We start from the raw sequence: 27539 nt of genomic DNA on the forward strand, positions 1-27539 counted from the left end.
CGCCGTCTTACTACGTCTCGATTGATGTATCCACTAATTAATTCTCTTGGCAAAATAAATTAAATAAAAATGAGAGTAAAAGGACATCGTATCTCTCTGATTAAATATAAATGTCATCAGAAACGTCGCCGGCGGGTGCATTCAAAATAAAGTACGAACTTTATTCGCCCCGGAGAGAGTCGAGCGGCCGATAAGGTGCATCGATACGAGCGAGCGGCGGGCACATCCCTATCAATTGTCGAGTTCATTGTCAATCACATTACGGGCAGGTCGGCGGCCGGTGCCGTCGCCATCAAAACCTCGTTACTACAACACACCCTCCCTATTCTCTAGCTTTTTATATTCATTCGGACGAGTGCGAAGGGCACCGGATCGCCGTGCGAAAAAACTACCGAATTAACATAATGGGTCGCGAAGCGCCCATGTCTGGCACATCATCAATTAAGGTTTTATCACTATGATCATTATAATTCGAATGACGGTCAGTTTTTTGGCCAAACTAAACAAGATGTCCGGGCTCCCCGCAAAACCTCAGCTCCCTCGCTCAGGTTTTGCGGGGAGCCCGGACATTCCTCGTGCATCGCGCTAGAGCCTGGACGTCGTCCACGCGCACGTTGCAGTGGCGCGGACGGGAGCAAAGAGGTCCATGCCATGCCGCTCAGCTGCTGACCTTCGCGCAATTATACAACAAATAGTGACGTACATTGCTCCAGTTTACCGATGATCGATAGCGTGCAGTCGATTTGACAGTGTCAAGGTCGAATTTGACAGCTGTCAAACGTCCCAGACGGGCGCTGTCGGAGCGGTCTGAAAAACGCGGTGCTGTCAGGGCGTAATGGATAGCCTTCCGCTGGCCGTGTCAGGCGGCCATGTTTGTTTAGGGGCCGACGAACCTCGCGGTCGATATTTTTTAGCCGCGATCGTATTGCGGTAGATATTTTCGAGTCGCCGGGAACTTTTTGTCTATTCACACGCGAGATTAACGCCGAGTGCCGGCGGATTAAAATATTTTTTTGGGCGCGACAAAAATTTAATTCGGAGAGAGCGTCATTTTTTGTCGTCGATTAGTATGTTGACCCGTCGATGTCGCGGCGCGGAGTATTATTTATCGCCGGGCCCGATGCTAACGAATAACAGTTAATTTAATAGAATCTCATTGTGGAAAAAGTGGCTGTCGAGACGGAGTCGGCGGCGAAATAAATGTCCCGCCGTTACGTTCCGTTGAAGGTTTATTAATAACGGATTAGGAGATAAAATATATGCTAAATAACCGACTTATCAAAGTAAATAACGAATGTGGCGTTTTCGATTCGGCGACACGCGCATCGCGACGCGATTAACATGAAAGTTGTCGGTTTGACCCCGCTATTTTTTTACTTTCGAACAAAAATGTTTTTGAAGATGCTGTGAAGAAAGTTTTTCTATGAATAGCAGAATCGGACGTTTCTGATAATTGCAATCAGTCATATATTTAAAAATTTATTGTTATTTAAATACTGTGATTGCAATCCATTAAAAAACTGATAATAATGAAATGACAACGGCATAGAATATAAGCTCTACGAATAATAAAAACTAAAGAAAAGTAACTATTCAAAAAACATGTTCTACAATAGTGTTTGTCAAAAATGTGTACCTTAGGTACACATTTCAATACATTTGCAATATAGGTCTGCCAGAATCTGATGGCAATTTTTGACAGAAGATTTTCAAAATATATCTATCCTTGATCATTGGATAAATTTTTATATTTGCATGTTTCACACATTCTGGTAGACCTAACTATATTTAGGTGCCGGGTTTACTACATTTTCATAGAAACAGCTGATTTAAAAAGTTAATAGTATAGTACTCTATGTAGCTGAACTAAATTGTAACATCATAATTCATGTCTATTCTCTACCAAATTGAAATTTCAAATTCGTCATAATAGATTTCGAAAAACTTAAGAGGATTCCACACCGCCATTTTTTCCATACAAACGTTGTCCCCTGTTTCCTCCCTGGATAATGCTAGTAGAGTTATAATTTTTTTCCTGAATATCTACGGCCACTAATACAATGTCCCTATGTTTTCTTTTTTTTCATAATTTAATTATTAAATAAGATATGAACGTTCAAAAACCCAAAAAAATGGCCAGATTTTCCGCTGTGTTCAAACGTCCAGAAAACAGATTTGGATAGATTATACAAAAAAAGCAAAACATAGGAACACAGCTCAAGCCTTTTTAAAAAAAGGCCGATTTAAGTACTTTTTTCATTAAAGATTAAAATCTTTAATGAAAAAAGTACTTAAATCGGTTAAGTTTTGGAGAAGGAATCAGGGGACAACGAATCGTTGATTTTCTGGATTTTCTGCAGTTGTCTCTATCGCGTTCTGCGGTATAGGCTTGAGGTAAGGGAGACAGCTATAGATATTACACGTACTTTTTTTTCATTTCTCTAGCCGCTGTTGTATCCTCTTAATACTTACTCGAAATAGACCTAGTCCCTAGAATCTGTTTAAGGCCTCAACTTTTGTAGCAGAGAGTGCAGTAGTGTACCAACATGTTTCAACCATTGAAGAAATTAAATCTGCCACACAAATATTTCATTAAATAAATCATACGCGAAGATACATCACCGTTCAGCGTGGAATTCTAAAAATCCGTCACGTTTATAGCGGCGTCACCGCGGACGTAAATACGCGCTGATAAATCATGTTTAATCATGGCGACCTGCCGCTGGAGATCCAGCTGCCGGCTATTTCGGGCGCACCTAGCCGGCCGCACTTAGCCGGCTAAGCGGTTTTGACACCGGCTAAAAACAAACAGCTAACACGCCGTAAGTACCCGCTATCGATCTGCCTCGTACCTACCGATACCTCCGTCCCCCCGGGCGAGGCATCGACCCTGCCGCCGCCCGCGCGAAAACCCGCTCTACCCCCTGGCGACAAGGTCCGTTTTCCGCCGTCGGGAAACGTTTTTCTTACGACGATTCCGTGTCTGCCGCGTCGAGTCGGTTTTCGATAAGACAGTAAAAGACGTGTCCAGCGTATGCCGTAATGGCCTTTATTGGCATCGGAGTAAGGTGGCGATGGGCGGGCGGCCCGCCCCACCCTGGGCGGGGGCAATTAGGCGACTTACTTTGGTTTTAAAAATGCATTTTTCACTTATATTTCTCATTTTTCCGTAATCGCGGGTAGGTGTGATTAGACTCCAGTATGCCGTCTGGATTGCCCTCACGATTGCCATGATTTCCCCGACAAACTACGGCCTGAAATAATGTGCTTCCCATACAACCTTTATTATTATAGACATGGTATGTGCAGACAAAAATTTAAACCGACTTCAAATGTAAAAATAATATTCTTAAAAATATGATCTAAAAAGTATGAAATAATTATTTTTCTTCATAAGTGCCTTTTTCGTAATTCGACTTAACATCAACCAATTCTGTACTCAACTTTCATTCGTTTGAGTACCAGCCCAGAACTGTGGTACTTGACATAGAACTTAGCCGGTACCGATTTCAAAAGAATGAAAATTGAGTACAGAATTGGTTGATGTTAAATCGAATTTCGAAAAAGGTACTAACGAAGAATAAGAATTATTTCATACTTTTTATACAAAATTGTTATACAAAATTTAGATAAAATCCTATACAACAACACAAGAATTTTAAAAATTGGTCCACAAACAGCGAAACAATCATCAAAAACATCAGCTTCGATGCAAAATGTCACGAAAAGTACTCATGCATTCAGTGGTCCCCGAACCAGTATCTATAAGGATTCAAAATTTCTGTTGGTTACCTTCGAATCCAGGATATAACCTGCCCTAGTAGACAAGTGGCAAGCGATTATCGTAAACGCTAACAAAATGTATGCGATTTTACATATTAAGTCATCGCTTCGCTAGCGAATACTAATGTCAAATCCCATACATTTTGTGGAGTTGGCGTTGGCGTTTACGATAATCGCTTGCCGCTTGTCTAGGCACTCTGGTGTGAAGTCTTACTTTTTAGTAGCATGTGCCTCGAATACTTCAGAAAAAAATGAAATCACTATAATATGTTTCCATACAAATTTCAAGGAGTCCCCTCGATTTCTCAAGGATCCCATCATCAGATCACCACTTTTGTGAACATGGTACCAAATTCAAGTTAAACCATATATAACACAAAAAAAATTTTGAAAATCGGACCATAAGCGGCTGAGTAATCGTTGAACATACAAAAAAAAGATACAGCCGAACGTATTACCGACTTTTTAGAAGTCGGCCAAAAACTGTGGTAATCAAAGTTTTTGGGGCCATATTACTGTGTCCTCATTTTAGTGGCAATTCTAGACATTTTTAACAAGATCAAAATTGAAATAGAGTATACATAGTAAAATAGGTATTATAGTAATATAGAGGCATTAACGACCATATTATTATACAATATCAAGATTATTGCGGTGGAGAATGTCGACAATTGCAATAACTCACTGCCAAATAATAGGACGCCTATCAGAAGGTATGGCCACGTATGTTGGTGTATGTTGGTCGACGATAAGCTACATAGTTACATACTAGGACCCTGCACATACTGCTATCCATACTAGGTACTATTATAAATGCGAAAGTGTGTCTGTCTATCTGTCTGTCTGTTACCTCTTTACGCTTCAACCACTGAACCTATTTTGATAAAATTTGGTGTGGATATACTTTGAGTCTCGGGAAATAGTATCCTATATTTTTTATAGTACATCTTCTGAAAATGTAGAGTTTTTCTTGTGAAAATCTCTACATTTTTAGAACAAGTAGTTTGAATGTAACCTTCTATGGAAAATATGAAGAATATTAAACAAAAATCGGCCAAGTGCTAGTCGGACTCGCGCTAAGGGTTCCGTACCATTGTGGAGCCAAATTAGGCCAAAAATTGTTTTTTTTTGTATGGGAGCCCTCCTTCATTTTTTATTTTATTTAAAATTATTATTAAATATGAAAGTACAAAATATAACTAAGGATTTTGAGAAAAATTCAAGTACCTACCTGTTGCCATTATTGATATAGAGTAAAAAAAGCCAATAAAATCACGTTCGTTGTATAGGAGCCCACCTTGAATATTAATTTTATTTTGTTTTTAGTATTTGTTGTTATAGCGGCAACAGATATACACAATCTGTGAAAATTTTCTCTAGCTATAGCGGTTCTTGAGATACAGCCTGGAGACAGACGGACAGACATCGAAGTCTCAGTAATAGGGTCCCGTTTTTACCCTTTGGGTACGGAATCATAAAAATATAATCATTCGCTTAAAGTCTCAAAGTGTTTTAAAATTCCAATTAAAACATGACATTATTGCAATTCTCGTGGCATAGACAAGTTCCGTTCCCATAGACAAGTCCGGAACCATAGACAAGATCTGACGTATACCCGGATCGATAGAGGATCAGCCAGCGAGAGCCACACACATTAAGGAAATTGCTTTATAGGCCCAAGGATATTGGCTCCCTAACATGGGCCGTAAATTAAAAGATGTTGTATAGATGCCACACGAATGACATGTATACTTTGATACTGTCATTTTAGTGCGTGTTTCCTTTTTGTAAAATATTGTCTGTTTTGAAGATTTTTTCGGTCATTAATAAAAAAAATAAGAACGTCATTTTTAGGGTTCCGTACCCAAAGGGTAAAAACGGGACCCTATTACTAAGACTTTAATGTCTGTCCGTCTGTCTGTATGTGTGTCTCCAGGCTGTAACTCAAGAACGGCTAAAACTAGACTTCTGAAATTTTCACAGACTGTGTAATTATATCTGTTGCCGCGCACTTGAAATATTCACGAAATACTCAGTTTTATTTGTACTTTAATAACTTATAATAAAATTTAAACAAATTAAAGAATTAGGCAGGGCTCCCATACAAAAAACACAATTTTCAGCCTATTTTTGCTCCATTGTGGTACGGAACCATTCGTGCGTGAGTCCAACTCACACTTGGCCGATTTTATTTTCCGTATTTTGCCTAAACCGAGTATGGCCTCCTGTAACACCATATTAGTTCTTTGCTGATCTTAAAACTCTACCCTCCAGTAACTTTTACACATGTATTATTATTTATTTTACCGGCAGTTTTCTGTAAGCTTTTCTTGTTTTAGCATAGGCTAAGCCATAGCTCCCCCACGGTCTACGTCGGAACGATCATTCCAAAATATGTACGGACATACCTGTAATATACGGGGGTTTTAGGCAAATATTTTTGTGCCCACAAAAAGTACCAGAAAAAATATTATGAAATAGTCGTCGCAATAAATAAAATAAAAAGAAATTGGAAAGAAGCCGGCAGTCACGGGGCCCGAAGCTTGGGGTGTCCCTGGAGTAAAAAAAGAGTGATTTATCGTGAGAAGAGGGACATCTTCGCGTGCCTTTATATTCGGTGCACAGGTATATCCTAGCAGGTGATGCGCGTCTGGTAACTCCTTTTAAGAAAGTTTTTATTGTTTCTTCTCAACCCACATTTTTTAAAAACTTTTTGTAACAATACAAATTACTATTGTAGATGTAAACATAATTTTACTGGTATTTACTATTTTGTTATTCATTTATTCTCTTTATTAGATAAATTAACAACATAAGGTCCGGGGTTAGTTTAGTTTAGTTAAGTTAGCTGTTATAGATAGCGGAGTGTATTCACTTAAATCTTAAGATTTAAGTACCGTAGCGTAGTTCGAGTTTTTACAGTAACATATTATACATCATTATTGTAATATACTCACTGCACCCATTTACCACCAGGCACCAGTTATATGAACTCCAAAGCCATCATTGTTTTGTTCCTCGAGAAAATTGTTTTAATACCCGGTAATCTCGAATCCTCAATGGCTGGCCAATTACGCCTCGCCTATGTAAAACAAAACCTTCGAAAACATCTGAATTCACAAAAACAATGAAACGATTAAAAACGCCTATAATTAATAACAATTTAATTGTGAATAATTGCCGCGAGCTAGCGCCGAGGCTGTTATTACGGCGATCTGATCTGGACGGAATTGTATAAATTTCGGATACGAAAGAAACGTCTAATCAGCTTTAATTGTCGGGCCGAGAGGGCGGGCGCGAGTAAATACTATTTTGGGCCGTTTCTGTAAATTATATGCATGCTCTCTACAATTGGCTCTACAATACATAAACTGCTATTTACAGAGTTGATGGTTCTCTGCTTCAATGAGTTAGACCCTAATCTTTATAATATTATGTTCTCCAAACTTGAAACGAGTTGGTACATTCTTTCTTCCCCTAAAATAATATAGTTTTCCTTTAAAAATGTTTTAAAGAGCCACTTCTTTGCTTTCATTTCTAATAACCTTCTCGACCTGCTGCTCGCGTCTTCCGTCTTCTTGACACAGTTTTCAATTACAAAAATAACGACATTTTTGTCTGGCAGTAAAGCACTATTATGAGTGTATAGATAAATCAAGTGACAGTATATTTGTTTTAATGACCCCAACGTTACATTTGCTGTCAACTTTATCGTCGCATCAAAATATAATGACGTAATAAACGTTTCACGAGAAATATCAGCTCGCTCTGGACTAGGAGATCACCGGGCGGGAGAGAAGGGCAGGGATAATATTATAGCCTAATTTACCTGCCTTAAGTGTAGCTACATCTGTAGTTGTAAAGCGGCCTTTGCTAAGGCACATCCACAGATCTAGAAACAGACTAGGAGTAATAGGGTCATTGACTGTATTTCTTAGTTATTAGACGATAATGCCGTTACTGTTGTAGCTCCACGAGGTACACGCGCGACCGGCTGCGGCATATTTAGACAATTTCCTCAACAAATACGGCCCTCCTGTAAATAACATGGCACCTCGCCCCATTCCGCTATTCACGGGGTTATTACAATTTTTCGCCTTATGAATATCGTCGCCAGACCCACACCCCGGCCCGGGGGAGTCACACCTCAGCAATTTTACTTTAATTCTTATTTAGAGTGCCGCCTTATTTCGGTTACAAGATTTTTAGTATTTGTTTACGACGGCGATGGGGCAATTTTCGGCGTCTCGACGTTATTTTTATCTGCGCTACTCGTTTACGGAGCGCAAATTGGCTATCTGGAGGGCGATAAGGGCAACAGAGACGGTGCAGGTCAAGGGCTTTTATTTTTCATCGAAAACGAATGTTCATTTGGCGCGAGCCGCGAGCGTCATCGCCGCGCTATCAATCATGCATGCACCATTGCGTCGCGAGCTTTTGTTCCAATTACGAATTTCGAAAAACGTACAGCGCGAGAAATTATGGCGGCGTGTTCTTTTCCAAATTCAAATTTCAATCGTTATCTCGTTGTGTAAAGTGTTGCTAGAATTCCACGTTAATATTTAATCATATTTCGACTGATACGATTTAAATATTTATGGCAGAGGTGGCTACGGTTGTACTTTGACGCCATTCATCATAACATAATCGAGATGATCCTGCACCTCCAGTGTCGCAAATAATATACTTATGCAGTGTGACACCGTTAAAAAAGTAGGAAAAATGCTAATGGTGTATGATATTGCCTCCCCTTATTTGGGGTAAGAAAAGACTGGGGTGGCAGCACCTTGGCGCTCCCATGAGGTGTTTTTAGTCGAGTTTTTTCGCTGGATGTTTTTTGCGTAATGACGTCGAGGTCCTGGGAGAGTTGGAGGAATCCATTAGAAAGGCGGGAAGAACTTAATGTAACAGTTTTTTCCGAATCGGTCGGAGAACATCGCATGTGTCGTCGGCGAACATTAGCAGAAATTGTAATGGCGGAGCCCGGGGCGGGGGTCGGTGTTGCCAATTTGGTGCCGAAATAAAAACATTATGTCCCCAATTCCTACTTGTTCACTGACTGGGGAACCTTACTTCATGTTTTAACCATTTTTAGATTTTACCCGAAAGAAATAAACTGGTATTTTTTCTGATTATGAGTAGAAAAAAAGGAGTAGAGTAATTACTAAAGTAAAAAGCTTTCACGGTGTCAATTCCTGCCGTAATAACATTTGAAACACATTTAAATCTTATCTATCGAGTTAATACCAGTTTAAGTTAATGTCGATTGCTAATAAAGACAAATATCTATCTTATATCTATCTAATGTCTTGCAGTTATCACGTTTAGTACTAGAAATAGCTTTTATCTCCTGCGATACCCTCAGCCGACAGAGAGGGCGCCATTATTTATGTTAATCGAGCAATATTTAAATTAATTTAATTACTTTGAACTCGTGACCTGCCCAACCTCTAACGTCAAAGTATAACATTAAAATGTCGATTTTATTATCTGTGACCTTCGCAATCCAGTGTAATAAAGCATTATAAGACACAATATGTGTGCTTTTGCATCGCTATAAATATTTTAAATTCAAATTGGTAATTATAACGTTTGAATCTACCGAAAAAAGATAACGAAATGGTCGCAATGTTTTTATTAGTTGAATACTTGTTTAATAATGTTTTAACTTTTATATTGTCGTGTTGATTTCTAATGCCCCGTATGCGATGTGGTCGGCGTTTAAAAAGAAAGAATTTAGAAAATGTAATTAATATTTCAAATAGCTAGCAGTTAATGGTACATAATATATTCAACTACAAAATGTTCTTGCTTGAAAGCTAGATAAAATTGTCAGGAGTTCCTAAAATGTAAAGGGAGTACGTCCAAAGGTACTAAGCTTGCAACATAAAAAGTTAATTTAAAAATTTAAAGTATAAAGTGTAATCCTGTGATAATCGGCACCTTAGGGTGGGTTACACCAGAGGCGTTTGTTATAGTTGTGTAGGTGAATATCAAAACCCGGCAAGTGGGAGTTTTACGTGGGAGAGCCATGCTTCGGCACGAATGGGCCGGCTCGACCGGATAAATACCACGTTCTCACAGAAAACCGGCGTGAAACAGCGCTTGCGCTGTGTTTCGCCGAGTGAGTGAGTTTACCGGAGGCCCAATTATTCCCTTCCCTTCCCTACCCTACCCTACCCTATTACCCTATTCCCTCTTAAAAGGCCGGCAACGCACTAGCAGCTCTTCTGATGCTGCGAGTGTCCATGGGCGACGGAAGTTGCTTTCCATCAGGTGACCCGTTTGCTCGTTTGCCCCCTTATTTCATAAAAAAAAGGTCACACCCATACTCGAAACTGAACTCTTGTCGATTTTATTGAATTTTGTGAGAAAAATGGAACAACGCAGTATATACAAATTATTGTGGTGAATCCTGAAAGAGCAAAGAAGATGTCTGTGTCAAAAGTTAAAAAGAAAAATGCTGAGAATAAAGTAAAAAAAAAAACATACTTCTCTCATTTGCCAAGTTTCGCTTATGGTGGACATACCGGGATTTGATAGTTGCCTTGCCTACACAGTTACAGTATGGTTAAAGTTAATGTTATACTTAGTTAAGGCTAACTGTAACAATGACCACAAAATTTGACAGATGTCTGTTGCACTAGATTTTTTTGTTATCGCTAAAGTTAATGGGGTGAGGAGTATAAAAAATAAATTATCCATAAAAATTGACTGAAAAAATAATTTATTATGACAACACTGTGAGCCTTATGTCAAATTTAAATTTAACCGAGCAAAATTGAGCGGCTAAAGCCCATTCGCGGCAGGCCGCCTTGCCGTCCGCCGGCTTGTGCAGGATAGTGAATGGTGTCGCAGGCCTGCATGGCGGCCGGCCTGCGACACCATTCACAATCCTTCATAAGCCGCCGGACGGCAAGGCGGACTGCAATGCAGGATAGTGAATGGGCCACTTTAGGTTATCGTCATGGCGTCCATTATTGACTTTAACCAAAGATTTAACAGTTAATTTGAGATTTTATTATAGTTATAGTTAAGGCAACCCTCCTTAGATGTTAGTTTGAGAAATACTAGGAGCCCAAAAAAATAGTTCTGTAGTAGTACTTACTCTAAAATAGTCTTGCCTTATAGGTAAGGACATATTGGGATTTTTTTCCTAATTTTTTTTTGTTTTCCAGGAAAATGGTGTCCGTCGCGGCGCGAGTGGTCTTCCCCCCCTGACGTGGCGCGGCGGGTCTACTCCTCCGTGTTCCTGGGCAGCCCCGGTGAGTACCCAGGTATGTCGACCGCACTACTGTTTATAATATTATTAATAAAGTCAGGTATTACTCATTTAGCCGCGCTCGGTATGTCGACTCACACAACTTCATCTGTTTATGTTATCCTAGTCTGTAATTCATAGGACACTGAGAGACATTTAATGATTAACTTTAATTTAATGAAGAGTTAGACAAAACGTTATGGAGTTAATCAAAGATAAATTAAATCTCTCTGAATGCGGATGCTAGCACAACAAGAAATACAATCCAAAATAATATCTAGTATTGAACGTAGGTGGTTGATGGTAAGTAGGTAGCTACATAATTCTAAATCTGATAGCTTAATGTTGTTCTATAGGTATACTTAAATAGAAATTTTAAAGTATATTTTAGAATTTTGATGGATTGCTGAAAAAATATATAGCATTTTTAAGCGAATCCTCCTTTAATTATATTATTGTTGTAGATTTAACAGTCTCCCCGAGACGGTGTAAGCGGAGAATAATATTATTCTAAAGCACCATTTTTTATGTATAATGTTTTCCTGTCGTACTTGATCACTAGTCGCGTTTGGTTTTTCTTTTTGTTGTTTTTTTAATAATTTTATTGCAGTGTTGCATGTTTCTTAATAATAAAATGTCTCTAAGAATATTCATAACGTGTTGCCCGCGTATTTCAGCGATGAAAAACAAAAATGTGAGTTATTCCGGAGTTTCATCACAAACGAATATGTTATTATAGTTGAGTCAAAAGTAGCACACTGAAATTCTCCCGATGACAGCTTTATAGATCCTCTAATGACGTGCTGAAAACTAACGACAAATTTTATCTCCGCGCTCCGGGATGCCGCTTCTTTTATTTGTTTTGTAATGCCACCTTTAGGTATGCTGTTGTAACTTGTACCAATTTAGCACAAAAAAATAATATCTCGTAGGCAAGACAGAGTCCAAGTGTTTCGGGCTATTTTTGTACCGATACGTTTTCAGAGTGCTTAACGTCTCAGATAATATAATACTCTACAAGTCTACAGTCTTAATTCAAAATCTAACATCACTCTTTCATCTGTCAAATATAATGACATCAATACGGCAGCGCCATCTATCGGGCCATTCATAATAATGAACGGGCGCCGTATCGCCGGGCCGAATCAAACTTTATGCCGGCGACGCAGAGATACAATTACGATAACGCCGATGTGCACTTGCACCGTTGTAGCATCGCGCCAGATTTACATCACCTATTTCATTTGCGCACGTGTGTGTGACGTATATCTGTTTCTTACATATAATAATACGTCAGCCCCATTGCCCGTTTCCATTACACTAAATCAATTACCGACCGTTGTTCGTTTGACGGTCGGAGAGAACGAGTCGCTCCACCGAGAATCCAGCCCAAATATTCCCGATGTTTACTAGGACGTTTTAGATAAAAATAATAAAGTGCATAAATCAGAAACGGAATCGGGAGAGACGCAGTCGATTTATTCGGGGCTTCGTTACGAATCCGATTTTTATCTAACGTCTCGAATGAATACCGCCGAAGACGGATTACAGTGGATCGGGATTCGGGCCGACGCGACGGCGAGCGGACAAAAACTGCGGTAGAGCGGGACACTGCAAAGAAATCGATTCCGTCCTCGACGTGAAAGGATTGAGCGGCAAAAGAGCGCGCGTGATCCCGTCTTTACGATGTGTGAAAGAGAAAAAAACGTTTCCTTACGTTGCTATTCTTGAGTTATTCGTGTACTGAAAATGGCACTTTACTTTCTAAATTTAAGGTCGCAGTTTGATTGTTATGATTGTGTATCGATGATTTAGGTCGTCCGAAACGAAACGTTACATCTTTATTTCGTCGTTGACGCGATAATGCTTTTAATTGCGCTGAAATAAGGCAGTTTTTTGTATGAATGGAATCCGGCGAGTCGGTCTGAGCGAGTCGCGACCGTTACTATGGTGACGGGCTACGCTGTTTGAGCATACAGGAATGATTCAGAGTTGCCAGCTCCAACAATATTTACCTCCCATAAATAACATTAATTAAAAATTTACTTCTAATATAATTAAGACTCGCAGACTTCCGAGTTATTTTTTGCTTTAAAGTGTTTTCTATGTAAATCCATACTAATTTTGAGAATTCTGAGTCGTAAAATTTTATTGTTGTGGATTTTTATAAATATTCATAACTTTGTTCCTGAGCGACATTCCTTTTAATCTCTAATTTGAATATTACGTTGAAATTTTTTAATTAGTACTAACTTCAATGTTTAATTGAACGTATGTTTTTATGTTTTTAGTCAGACCTCATAATATTTCAAGTGTGGAGTTTCTGTTACTATGTTTTATTTGTTTATTATGTTATTCAAAGCGAGCCCTAGCTTAATGAAAATTTATGTTCTTATCCAAGGCTCCTCTAGTATTGCCATTAAAAGTAATCCTTCGAGTTCAGTCCCAACAAGCAAATTAATTTGTTTTGTAATCATTCATCTATGCGAAAGTCCTTCAATGATTGTTAGATAAAATTTTTACGTAACGATAATATTTGTAACAGATCTCCTTTGAACGCTTTTAATTTATTATTTTAATGTTTTTATTTTTTATAACTTGAAATAGCTGCTAGTATTTTTTAAATATAATTAATGATTTGGTTTATTATATTTGATTTAAAGTTGAAATTGTTATGCATCGGCTTTATAAAAAGCGTTTGCCTAAGGCTATTCTAATCCAATGATCGTAAATGACGGTGATTATGTAAATCTAATGATGGTCGAATGAATCAAATTATCGGTAAATGGACAACATTCAATGTATCATCATGACTGTGGTTACTAAATAACTGTTCTACAGCACAGTGAGAATGATAAACTAGAATAATATACAATACAATAGGAATACTAATGGTCATGGTATCCACAGACTATAGGCTCAGGCAGTGTGTCTCATCCTTAGTTAAAGTCATTAGTTGATGAGAAAATGGTTTGAAATAAAAAAAATAGGATTTTATGTATAGGCAGATATATGGGCCAAATAATGAATTAGGTAAGTTACGAGGTTTGTTCAAAGAATAAGGGAAAAATAAGTAATTGTCCTTATACAATTTTAATTACATACCCGCTTCATCCACTCATGTCTTCAATTTAGTTCAAACCAAACACACAAAACAACGTGGATTTTAAAGAGAGCGTTTGGTTGGGTACATATCTGAACCAGGAGATTTCTGTGTCGCAGACAACCAAGCACCAACCCTCCAAAGTTGAATTAGGATCTAACCATAGACATCATAGAGACCATATCGACCATGGAGACCAAACTTCATAGACGATGTAACAGTGAAGAGGGTATGATACAGATGATGATGAAAGTTCAGCTCATTAGACACGTGACGGTGGACGCGGAGACGATCGGACATTAATATTTATCATTAGCGAAGTGAAGTCATACATCAACACCCACGCACGAGGATTTCAATAAAATATTACTTTAACGAACATTTTTTTCCATTCTTAAGAATTCAATTTTAATATACATAATATGTATTACTTTTTAAATTGACCCACCGCGGGATCAAGGAGTACAATGATTAATTATTATCGTCTGCAATGATTACAGCACGAATAGATTACCTAGGTGTGAATATAAAATATTGCGAATGATCAACTAAATACATAACGAGTACCGATGAGAAATCTAAAAATAGCACCGAATCTAATTAAAAATCAATAATGAGTGAACCTTGCGGGACACCTAAAGGTATTCAGATGAGTCCAGAAAATTGGATAGAGATAGCTAGAGGGCGATATGTGAGCGAAAGCGGGCGAGCACGAAATTGCTCAATTTGCTCTGCTCATAAGACGCCTTCGGGTACCTTTAAAAATACAATAAGATCGATCGCTTCGTGCCCGCAAATTAGGGTTCGCTCTTTAATGTATGTACTACGGCGGCCAGGCCTGGCCAGGCCAAAATACTTTTTACTAAATTGTAATTAGGTTCACAGTCATTCGATAGGCTCCGTTTTAATCATGTGAACGAAATTCTTGACCGTTGGATCATTTAGCAATTTCATTTTGAGTTTACTCGATATCATCTTCCATTATATTCTTATGAATAGCGTTGCTAGATGTTGCCGAAATGTGTGCACCTTTCGGAAATAAAATAAAAAACTATCCTTAGATGTCTTTTGCCGATATTAAATGTTCTTCAAACCAAATTTCATCTAAATCGGTCCAGTGACCTAAGCGTGAACACCAATTCAATTAACAAGACGTATATATATACAAGAATTGCTCGTTTTATATAAGTATATATATAACTGGAATCTCGGAATCGGCTCCAACGATTTTCATGAAATTTAGTATATAGGGGGTTTCGGGGGCGATAAATAGATCTACCTAGGAATCATTTTTAGACAATGTCATTTTCATCGCATACCGAGCAAAGCTCGGTCAAATAGCTAGTTTAAATAAATAAGTAATTAATCTGTTTGGCAATGTGCAAAATCCTATATATTATGAAGATAGCAAAAAAAGGATATGGGCGAACAGTCCATAAACGGTCCCAAATTCCATAAAAAATAATAATTAGTAATATTTTACATTACTTACTTACATATTTTTTAACTGTCGAATTTAATTATATTTGTAATTGTAAGTACTGCTGCTCTATCTCGTACGTGCAAAAAGGAGTTAATTACAGTAAAACCATCGTCGTCGTTGTCATTGTTCTTGTTGATATTAACTTTTTCAGCGTATCAACGTCGAGATATCCTGTTTTTAACATAAGCTTAATCGTTCTTATTAAGTATTGCGATGGAAACGGGTTCTGGTTGCTCAGGTTACGTCTGGTGCCATGATATCGCTCAGACCTTACTTTGTATCGATCGAGACCCGATATGGGCTTCACTACCGGTCCACTTTGTTTACACTTTTTTTTTTAATTATTAACGTAACCGACGGCAACTGTTTCATAACAATGGCTGATGAGACTGGAAATAAAAAGTTAAAATATCAACAAAAGATGAATGCTTTACAAACTACAGAAAAGAAAATTGAGATAGTTGAACACATACATCTCGTGCTTCGATAAGGGCAACATCGTCTGCTGACTCCGACTAAATAGCTCAAGATACAGGCACCAACTTTACATATCTAAAACAATAGTATCACATGTTCCGAGCTGGAACGTTAAACAACGCGTCGTGTCGTCCGCCTAAACAGTAAAGCTCACAATGGCGGAGCGCGCCGGCTCACGGAAGTGTCGCGACAGTAAAACAGCCTCGAGTATTAATAATGAGGATCCATTTGCGATATCTTCGAATGTAGCGGTGATATATCGCTTTACGATTGTGTCGACTCGATATGCTATTAATTGATGAGGTGTACAAATTGCTGTTGTATCTCCATTTTTAATGTAGTCACCCGGTGGTCTGGTGCGTGAGAGTGCAATTTGTTCGTTTCGTCTCACCGGCGCGCTGCCCTGAGCCCTGAGTCCTGACCCTTCACCCGGAGGTATGCGAGAGACCGATTATATGCTAATACGAGAATAAGACTCCATTTACGTAAAACTGAGCGTACATATTGTAGCGTGGACTATTGGCAAAACGATGAGATAATTTCGAGTTGCCATTGTTTCGTCTCCTACCCCCATTATAAAACAGCTTTGATGTTTTATCATGAGATCGATAAACGATCTGAAATACATCATCTGCAACTTAAAGGTGGCAACTATGCTGCAGATATTACTGTTGTAATAGAAGTTGTTATGGTTAAGTTAAAAGTTGGTGACAAAACTGAAATGATTGACAAACATTACAACGGATTCAATTGATTATGAAATCATATTATAACCTGATCATAATCGTATGAAACAAAAGAAGCTTTAGTAGGTTTAACTATTTTAAATTATTCTATGCAAAAGCGACTATAAAGTTTATTTAAGACCTGTCGTGTTGAACTTGATCGCAGCCATTAAACACTGTGCTCATTTACCCAAAAAGAATCAGTCTAGACGTTAGTCGATCAAATGAAAACAGGTTGTAGACAAAGTGCAGCGCCGAGCGAGGTGGCCAGGCTAGAGCGAGCAGTAGACGGGAGTGACCCGCGAGGGCAGAGTCGCGGGGTGTTGCGTCGACCGAGGCGAACGGCACACCCACATCTTCATTAAAAGCACACGCTTATCATCAAAATCGATCTCGTTACGAACAATGAAATGCGTCGAAACAAAAACCGGCCGAGCGGTAAACGAATACGAGAAATGTAATCGGGGCGAACGTCGCACCGAATAATATAAAACCTCAATCAAAAATCTTAAGGCATTCGGTATCATAACCGGAGCGGTGCGTCGACCCGGCCGCGGCCGCCATACGAAAACACAGCCGTGTGAGTTACACGCCCGCGACGAAAAAAAACAACAAAACTATAATAATGTAACGCACTAAGTATCCGTCTTAAAAATACGCCTCGATCTCTGTTGCGCGCGTCGCGGCATTAACGCGCCGGTGGAACCGAGCCCGCGACGGGCACGCCGCTTTCGACCTAGACGGTGTGAGGTTAGGGCACATTTTCGTCTCGAATCCGATTCTGCGCGGAGGGCCGGAGGGTGGCGGGTGCGAGGCGCGGGGGCCGGCGGCGGTGATGGATGGCCCAATCAGGCGGCGTGGCGGTGCCGGCCGCGCTAATCGAGCAGTGCGCCCCGAGAGCTGGACGCACACACGCGCGTGCTCCCGCACACGCGCACCGAGATGAGGACCGATACGTAAAAGCGCATCGAGAGCCTTTCCGGAGATATGTAACGTACCTACCGCGGACCTGCGAAAAATCGATCCAAAACGACCCGGAAAACGCCCCTCAAACAAACATTTCGCCTCCGTCTGCTCCGATCGATAACCACCAACTGTTGTAAACAAGAGGACGGGAGCCGAGGAAAAAAGCCGCGGCCGTCCGCCACCCCGTGGGGCTATTAACAGCCACGTGACTAATTTCGGTGGCTGTCAGACGCAGAACCCATACACGTGGAACCCATCCGAACACGCTCCGAGAACGGCCGTCTTCCCACCACTCCAATTCCATTTAGAAATATAAAATTGCAAATAAAACCATTCGTATTGTTTACACAGCTAGTGGTAATTTTGATGCTGCAACTCTGCTGACATGTTCTACACATTATTAAATAGGTTTTCTATGTACTTAATTTTGCATATAAAATTACAATATTACAACACAGTATTTATATAATATTAAGAATTAAAACATTTCATTCATTGTTTCTGAATCGATTTCTATATGATAATATCATTCTTTGTTGTAATAACATCATATTTTCATTATTGAAAGTCTCAGCTGCAGTTAGCTTTTTATCTTTCATTCACTTAAATCCAACCCTCTCAAAACAATTACTAGCTCCCACTGACAAAGTATTTAGCTTCAAATGATTTGTTGTTTTATAAAATTGCAGGCTCTGTCAGGAGCATTTTATTTGTCTCGGAACATTTATTTGAGGCGGCATCAATCGGAGAACAAACGAAAGTCCATCGACAACAGTTTAGCGAAAAAAATACTTTCTCACAATTAATTTGAGTCCGCTTAGCCTCGTTTACGAAAAACATCGACGATTCAGTCCCATTTAATTTAAAAGTCACCTGTAAAAAGCAGATAGATGCTGAGATTCATTACTCCGCCGACCCAAAAGCGGTCCTTATAAATCAACAGTGCCTTTTATCAAAAGTCCTCTCTCCAACTAATCCGAATTGAAACGAATCTAATGAAACTGGGGTATACGTCGGGAATAAAAAACAACACGTCGAGATGCCCTACGATCATTTTAACTTTTTTCCGGCGTTCGCTCTCGAGGCGCGCCTTTTTTGTTATTATTTTTAATTCTGTCTCTGGTCTCGTGCGTTTTTTTGTTTGCCTTTTCATAAATATTTTAAAATCGGATTCGTCCGGAGACAGGCGAGGCGAATGGATTAGGATTTAGATATTTTCGGGGCGCGTAATTTATGCCGCTCTTTGTTGAGATATGAATAATGCGCGGGGATGATGAATGTTCGCCATCGCTCGCGCTTCGACGGCGACGGAACTCGGCAGTCGGTGCTCGCCAGTCGCCAATCGCCTCGCTTCCCGCACGGCGCACCCCGATACACTCACTATCTTGATCCCTTGTCTTTGTTTTTCACACCTGTTTACGTCACTTCATACTCCAAGTACAAGATTAACTTTCAACTCATCCTCACAACTCTCAAAACTATCAGATTGTAGTAAAAAAACGATACTAAACATTGCTGCTATACTTTGTTAGTTCTCGAGATGCTCTCATGTGCAGTGTAATTTTACCCCTCAAAATAGGCTCACTAAACGCACACATAATTCAATATTTAAATTCCAATCAAAATGATTCAGCCCATAAGGTACGCGGCATTCCAAATATGCAGCCCGTTTAAAAAGCCCTTAACGAAATTATTAGAGCTACAAAAAAGGGTCAAGCCGATGATTTACCGACGTCACTCCTGACAGCTTCGAGTTTGTTTCACCAAAATTATAGTAATTTTATAAAATACCCATCTACTTAAAATAAACGCTGCCCAAAAAAATCGTTAGAAAAACATATTATCGTAGCGGAGAATGTTGGGAATGTTACTACTACGGATTAGACAATTGGGATTTCTTCATCGCCCTTTATAGCGGCCATAGCGGCAGACAACCTGACGGCTCATAGACGATAAATCTTTGATGTATTAGGTCGCGGCGAGCGCTATCCTTTAGCGCGGCCACGGCTTCTAAATATAAACAATGGCCAGAAATATGTTCTACTGTCTTATATTATTTACTGTTAATATTATTTTTTACATCAGTACGCTATTGTTTTCTGTCTCAGGAGCGTCTTCTACTCGAAGTCAATTAATGAAACGTCCGAGTGAACTTGGCCGACTTTCCGTCGTGCCGGTCGTCCTAAATCGCTAATTACGGACAATGAGATCCTCTTTTTAAACTTTCGCGTTGCATTATAATTTTTTTTTTTAATCGGGACTTAACGCGACTTATTTAAGTAGTAATGCTACTACGAGTAGATACATACTTTTTCTCGACGTTTCGGCCGTGTTGCAACGGCCGTGGTCACGATTACTACTTAAATAAGTCGCGTTAAGTCCCGATTAAAAAAAATTTGTAATGAGATCCTCTCCGAACAATGACATAATGAGTTTATTAAAATTCATAATTCGACGGCGCCGTCCGGTGTCAGGGTTACGGCCGTAAGTCGTTTTTATTGCGACTCCCAAACTTTTTGTCTTCCAATATTTTTGCATCGATATAGAGCCGGGCTTTTTACTCGCGAGCGGTCGTTTTATTTCGCAAAATAATACCGATGAGGATATAAAAATTGCGAATTTATACACGGCTCGGTCCTCCCCGGGTATAATATGATTTCTTATGAACACTCCTTATTAAATAAACTTTGAAAAGGAAAATTATGTCCCCCGTGCGGCCCGCTCGGCCACGATAAAAACTCGGATTTGACAAGATTAAAATTGTAATTCAAGTTATTTTTGACGGGCGTCTTATTGGTTTTTCGATGCGGCAACGTTTTTTATTGCTTATTAAACGGTAAAGGATTTCATTCATGCGGCATAAGTTATGTGGCATTAGCGCGCTGTACTTTATTGCAATACTCGTATTAACTCCTCTTCATACATAATATTATTCTTTATTATACCTTATTTTAATATTATTTTTTATGATACTTTCATATTATTATTTTGGTTACGACCGCTTCTTTTTGTATAAAAGTAATTTAAAATTAGCTGTTGGCACGACACGGCTCAACGAGTCGATTATTCAACTCGAAATTTCGGAAACTTAATAATAAAATCGTATACGCCATAATACCTCTATTACATTGTGTTCAAGGTACAGCTAGTGAGTCTGATCGGTGAGGTCCACAGTATGACATTTTTAACTGTAAACGCGAAATACCGGACGAGGCTTATTATACCTAACTTAATAAAGGTAATTTGCGAACAATGTGATCAACAATTTCCCACCGTTTCAGGCGATTCGCCGGCCATTACTGGCAACACCGGCCGGCGATCGCGCCATTACTAGAGATTACCTCTAATGTAATGTGGAGGTGATTCGAAATAATCAGTGGAATAGACGTGCGTCATACAGCCGGTTAATCGATACTATTGTGCGAGCCCGGGCCCAACGCGAAAGTATTTGCATGCGATCGTCGGGAAACCGCAGGCTGGCGGTAACGAGGACGAGAGGAGGCAAAAAATTGACAAACGACTGTCGTAAATAGGTTCTAACGAGATGGGGCATAATAACGCTAGACCGCGCTAGCGCGACCGCAGGGCCCCGGCAGCGCCGCGGGGCCACCTAGCCCCGGGTACATAACGCTGTATTCGAATCGTCTAGCCTGGGGCGCTAGTATGTGGCTTTCGAGTGCATACGAGTTATGGGTAATTGAATTAATTTCCTTAATCGATTCTCGCTGCCGAGTACCGCTACTCGCTGTTAGATGGCGCTGCTCGGTAAATTATGGACGCATAATAAAAATAATGTATCGATGATGATGTGGAAATAACACAGTACGTTTCTAATTAAGGAATGTGTATGATTTATGGTAAATAAGTTTTTCTCGAAGGTATTTTGAAAATTTCCCCTTTGCGTAAAAGCAATTTTCGCAATGCGTCGACATAATATTAAATCGGTATTACATTCAACATTTTGGTAAATATAAACATGAGATGCGGAAGCGATCACCCCGTAACAGATTCCATATTCCCCCGTAATTGAACATCGCATGCAAATATCTCTTTAATATTTATACTAGCCTGGTAGTGGAACAGGTGCTTATTGTTTATACCGGCCTGCTTACCGCGCACGCCCGCTGAATAACAATACCAAATTACATGCGCCTAATCCTGACCATTATAATAATATTTCCAGTCTTAGATTCTAGATCTAGATCCTAGGTCAGTATTTTGTTGTATATCAATTATTATTATCAAGAATATCAAGTAAAGACTGCCATAAGTTTGGCTAACATAATAAATTGTCATTTTCTTGTTCATGTTTGTAAAGATCATCCAGGTTTCAATTTTTAAGATTAAGTAACTATGTGATATGTCTATTTATCTAAATTTTCTGAATTATAATAGTTATTGCTATTATAAATCAAGTATCCTTTATCAATTTGTCACTTTGTCTATTCTTCAATAGAAAGAAACTTTTTGAATAGTGCCCAAATACCAAGCCCATGCTAGATGATGGATATTGTTCTAAGCATGTTTTGATGCATGTCCTTATATCGCTTGAAAATGTCCCAAGAAGTGCAATGAGATAATTAAATGTGCGGTTTTAGTCATCATTCCCCGAAGCTGGTAACTCGTCCATAAATTTGTGGGATTTCACATAAATTCAGATGTTAACGGTAGCGTCGCGTCGCGGGGACATTTAGCACTCCATAAAATTAGAACAAAAGAACCGCGGACCGCCATCGGTCATAACTACTCACTTCAGGACTCAGGTTAACAAAAAAGCCACATTGTTAGAAAGTAGCGAGTTAGTACTACTATAGGTCTGCGGGGCTAAAATTGTCGCTTTGAAGAATCATGATATGAATCATAATATGATTCATTTTTCTAAAATCGCAAAATGCAACTCTGCTTGCAATTCATTTCTGTATTTTTGTACTGATTTGACATTTGTCAGTTTGACAGTTTTGACAATTCATTTGCTGAATTGATTGAGAGGAATTGCTAAATGTGACCATTTTAGCCCCGCTGCTCGCTCTGCGGGGCTAAAATGTTCGCATATCATGAATCATAATATGATTATTTTTTTTAAATCGCAAAATGCAAGTAATTCGTACTAATTTGACATACATATTTTGTCAGTTTGACAGTTTTGACAATTCATTTGTTGATTTGATTGATAGGAATTGCTAAATGTAACCATTTTAGCCCCGCTGTAGCCTGTAGGAGCAGTTGGTTTGTCTTGTGGTCATTGTTATACAAGGGGATATCACAACAGAGGTTAAAGTATGAATTTTTGACGGTTCGAAACAGAGCCAGTAGTGGCAAATAATAGTAATGATTTTGACGTTTTTACGATAAAATCTCATTCTAACACAAACACGCGTGATGCAAAATGATGAGTAGTTCAAGTTTTGCTGAAATGGGACCCCAAACCTCCCAAACCCACTCAACAGCAAGTGAAATTCGTGGTGGTTATTATGCGACCCTGGTATCACTCCTATCGAAGCTAGAACCACTAGAAAGACCATACTAATTGATATCATGATTAGATTTTTATTTAGCATCACCATTCACCATCATTCCACAGTGAGACGCAGACGCCGCGCTAAATATAGCCCACCACATCAGTAACGAGGTGGGCGGGTGGTGTCACCGACCACAATAATTACACAAACACATTAGGCGTGTTCATTATAGAGGTTATTGGAGGTCAATCAAAAAAGTTGGATGCAACACGATTAGGTAATACAAGTGAAGGTTGTTTGAGTTATGATAGTAGACCAACCGATTTGTTGATGGCGCCTCAAGATTAAAATTAAACTATACCCCTTGGCGCAGTCGCATAAAACTTTCAAATTGTCATCAGCAGTAGCATGTAAGCGTAAAATTGGTCCTTCGAACCGGATTTGTGTTGTAAAGCTGCTATTTTCATTTCGCAGATATTTACGATTTCCTAGATTATGTCGGCGACCGCGAAATTAATCTCACGTAATAGGCGAAACTTTTGATGGTCCGTTTACGGCGGGGTCGGGGATTATAAATAACGGACGGTCCTAATTAAGTCCTAACACGAGTACCGGGAAAGCATAACGTTCTCTCGCAACGCCGGCTTATTACGCGGCAAATATACTCACTTATTTATGCGCGGGCACCGAAAACGCGCGCGGACATCAATCCCGCGCTAATCCGCGGATTATTTGCGAAATGAGCGAGCTGCATAACGGAGCGTCGCGCGCGCAGCTATTTCAGTTGCGAATTGCGCGCTTACGACGGCCGCTGGGAGGCTGACAGTAATATCTGCACCGCAGCTGATTTATCCGCGGCAGGCTGCATAAAGCGCCGTGTTTACGACGCGGGGCATTAGACGGAGCGATTAAAATTAATTGTTTATCTCCCGGCATGGTCCGAACGGTATCTCGGTAAAAAACTTGGCAGCCGCGGCCCGGCGCGGCGGCTTCCTCCCGCCTTTATTGTGCCAAATCCCTATTTCCCGTGGATATCTCCGGGATGTTTGTGTGTCATCGCGACTGACGTGCACCTAAAGTGCACCGCGCCGCTTGCCAAAAATTCACTTCTTTGTAATTTATTTTTCTTCTACTCGTTGAAATTCTCTTTTATGCTAGTAATAAACGATCGTGCCGTCGAAAAAGTATCTCCGTTTTTTTTCCTAGATCGTGGTCAGTGGCATATTATGTATTCTGTATCAGTGGTCAATTACTGATCACGCAGGCAAAAGTTATGATTAATAAATATTAAAATTGGCTGTCAGACTTTAGTACCATCATGAGACCATAATGTTAATTTACGAGAGTCATTTGTAGCATTCGAAGTGTTCGAACTAGGTGTTCGTAATGCCTACGTGGACCAAGTAGCGGTCAAGAGGACCGTAGCGTACGTTAACATTCGACAGGCGTGTGTCCGCTAGCACCGGTGCAGTCGGTGGCGGTAGTACTAGCAATTCAGTCACGTTGCTATTCAAATAGCAATTAGCAGCACAGTGACCGAGACTGGAATAAGAAGCACGATAGCGGAACTCGCACACGTCTCTAGGATGTCTAGACTTCCAATACGGCAACACCTGCGCTATCCGGAGGCGCTCCATCGACCGTGGATAAATTAATGGGCTTGATTGAAATAACATAAAACCATATAAAACTATGACACAACCATCAACTCTAAATGAAACTACAAACTTAAAGACATAGTATCACTAAAGCTCAACATAAAGCTACAAAACAAAAGAGTGAACATGGAGCACGAGATCCCGTCGATGATGGCGGACCCCGCGTCACGGGCCGCGCGCCGCTCCGCCGTTGACGCCTGACGGTCCGTATCTTGAGTGATTGGTCGCTGAGCGTCTTTAATTAAAAGACTCGTTTTCACATACCTAGGGATTTCATTTCAAAATATTTACTCGGCCGCCGGGAGCCCCTATGTAGGGGGGAGTAGGGTCGACATTGTCTCGAGGTGCAGCAGAAAACGAGGTATGTCCGATGGTATCAGCGCGGGGGACGGCCGTCGGTATCGAGGGATCGCCGTGTGCCGACTGCCGCTAGGACGATGACATCGGCTCCGTTTTCGATAAACTCGCCTTTTTGTTTTTAGTATTAATTTTCGCTTCGCGATACAGGGACGATACGACTGCGGTCGTGCTTAACTTTTTTGCATTTTTTTCCACTCATATTCCGCAGGTCGGACCTCGGGACCCCCGCTGGCGAGAATCCCGAGCCGCGTCGTAAAAACTATAATTATTTTGCTCGATTTAAAAAAATCTCGCCTACCACTCGTCCCGCGGATCGTATGACGGCGAGATAACGCGGCGCGGGAAGATATATCGCCGATCCCGGGTAACCGAATATTAGAAGGCGCGATTGAATACGTGAGAGATGGCCGCGTCGGGCGCGCGGCGGACGGACGGACAAAACAGAGGATTAATCACGCGACAAGTTGGTATAATGTTACGGCCGTGTACCGGGCTCGCGGGAGTGAGCGGGCCATAAATACGCGATATGAGCGGCCGCACACGCTGCGGGATTAATGCGGGGCCGCGCTAGTCGGCGGGAGTCGCGGGACCGGTCGCCGCTACCAGGTCCAGGCGTAGGCGGCCGCCGCCCAGCCGACGATTAGTGCTTTATGAATTTCTTTCTCGATTATGAAGATATGCCTCGCGAGTCGCAACTGGAGGTGCAATTTATAGTGCATTGTCCGGTAGCCTGCCCGAAGGGGATGGAAATTGGCCGCTATATGGAATAGATGAAGTGGGCCGCAAGAAACACCAGACATAATTAATTTATAACCATTGAAAAGTTTTCAGTAACCGCAAAACAAATTCTTAGTTCTCTATTAACAGAGTCTAGAACAGTTTTCGTAGATATGAGTCTCAGCATTAATAATTATATGTAGGTAATTAAATTTTGAAACTGGGAATTACTTGTCTAGTCAACTTAATTCAATTTCGAAGACTGTCGAGCTACGATTAATTGAAAAAAGTCGCCCAGCAGCGTAAAGTTCTTTTGAAGTGTATTAAAAGTTAGCCAGGGAGGGAAGCGATTACGGCGGTCCGGCGTTCGATTCCCGGCGCGTCAGTCATTAACATGCAAATCACACCATTAGATTCAGTCACATCTCGTTATGTCAGCCAGAGACTGTTACAAGGGTTAAAATGTTTATTTATGAGGTTAGATTTTAACATAATTTTTCATCGTAACTTGACTGCGTTTTATGGTAAATATTGTTAATAACTGCTCGTCATGATCACCCTTATTTTCCCTTATTTTCTATGCACACATCCATGGGCGTACCCAGGATTTTAGCTGGGGGAGTGGGGGGTATATTGAAAGAAAAAATCATGAAACTTTACTTATATTAATCTGACTGAAAATATATTTTGTTTCCAACACATCCATTTTGCGCAGAGTAGGTAACACGTTTTTAATTCCCACTTGCTAGGAAAATTGACATTTATTTTTATGTTCCAGAGGGGGGAGAGGCTGCCCCCCCCCCTCTGCCCTTACCTGGGTACGCCCATGCTCACATCTCTCCCTGTCAATAGAGTAACCTTTGTGGTAGAGTCTGAACTCTGAGCTCTACAATTCGGCAATCATAATATTATTATATTGTTTTTACCTAACGATATCGTATCAAGTCGTCCATCCATCATGACCATCATCTACTTTTTACCTTTGTTAAAATTGAAACCTCTACCGCAATCGTTCGGCACGTTCTCGCTAAGTTTTTTTGGGGCCGAATATCTCGTATTAAATCATTATATTTGACAAATGGCGACTCCGAATGAGCAATAATCACCTGTCACTTCAGAATAAATTCCATAAATACGCCATTAGAGGAGTCGTTTAAAAACAGAACCGTTATCGCGGATCTGTCCCTGCCGGTTAACGAGTACGAGCTTTATCGGCCCCCAAAAGGACAGGGTTAAAAATATGCAAAAATCAGCGGCCGGGGTGAATATTAAGTAATGTAATATTCTGCAATTAAAATTCAAATTGAAATCAATGCGCGGATGAACGGGGGAGGCGCTGGTGTTTGGCAAATTCTTAATCCCATAATATGCGTTTAGCGACGTGACGCGGGGACGGCGCGGCCGGGATTGGAAAACTACGGATTTTATTGCGGTTTATTAACTTTAGATTCCCCCGCACTGAACCACACCGGACTGAACGAAAGTGAGTCAAGATAAAATCCATAAATGTTTTCTCGTTACGGTCGGAGGCGATATTCGTTATTATA

The 27539-nt window shown here is 40.2% G+C and overlaps 1 protein-coding gene across 6 annotated transcripts in view; it reads left to right on the forward strand.

Annotated features, from left to right (window-relative positions):
• Positions 1 to 27539, forward strand: part of LOC121725855 (homeobox protein homothorax) — a 252442-nt gene that overhangs the window by 136469 nt on the left and 88434 nt on the right. For 4 of the 6 annotated variants that reach the window (XM_042112983.1, XM_042112982.1, XM_042112987.1 and 1 more), the window contains one exon: positions 10962 to 11060. In XM_042112983.1, coding sequence (XP_041968917.1) covers positions 10962 to 11060 — 99 coding nt within the window. The remainder of the gene's footprint in view (positions 1 to 10961; positions 11061 to 27539) is intronic. The other 2 variants (XM_042112985.1, XM_042112988.1) reach the window with 1 other exon arrangement.

This window comes from Aricia agestis, chromosome 4 (assembly GCF_905147365.1).
Source record: "Aricia agestis chromosome 4, ilAriAges1.1, whole genome shotgun sequence".
Lineage (NCBI taxonomy): Eukaryota > Metazoa > Arthropoda > Insecta > Lepidoptera > Lycaenidae > Aricia > Aricia agestis.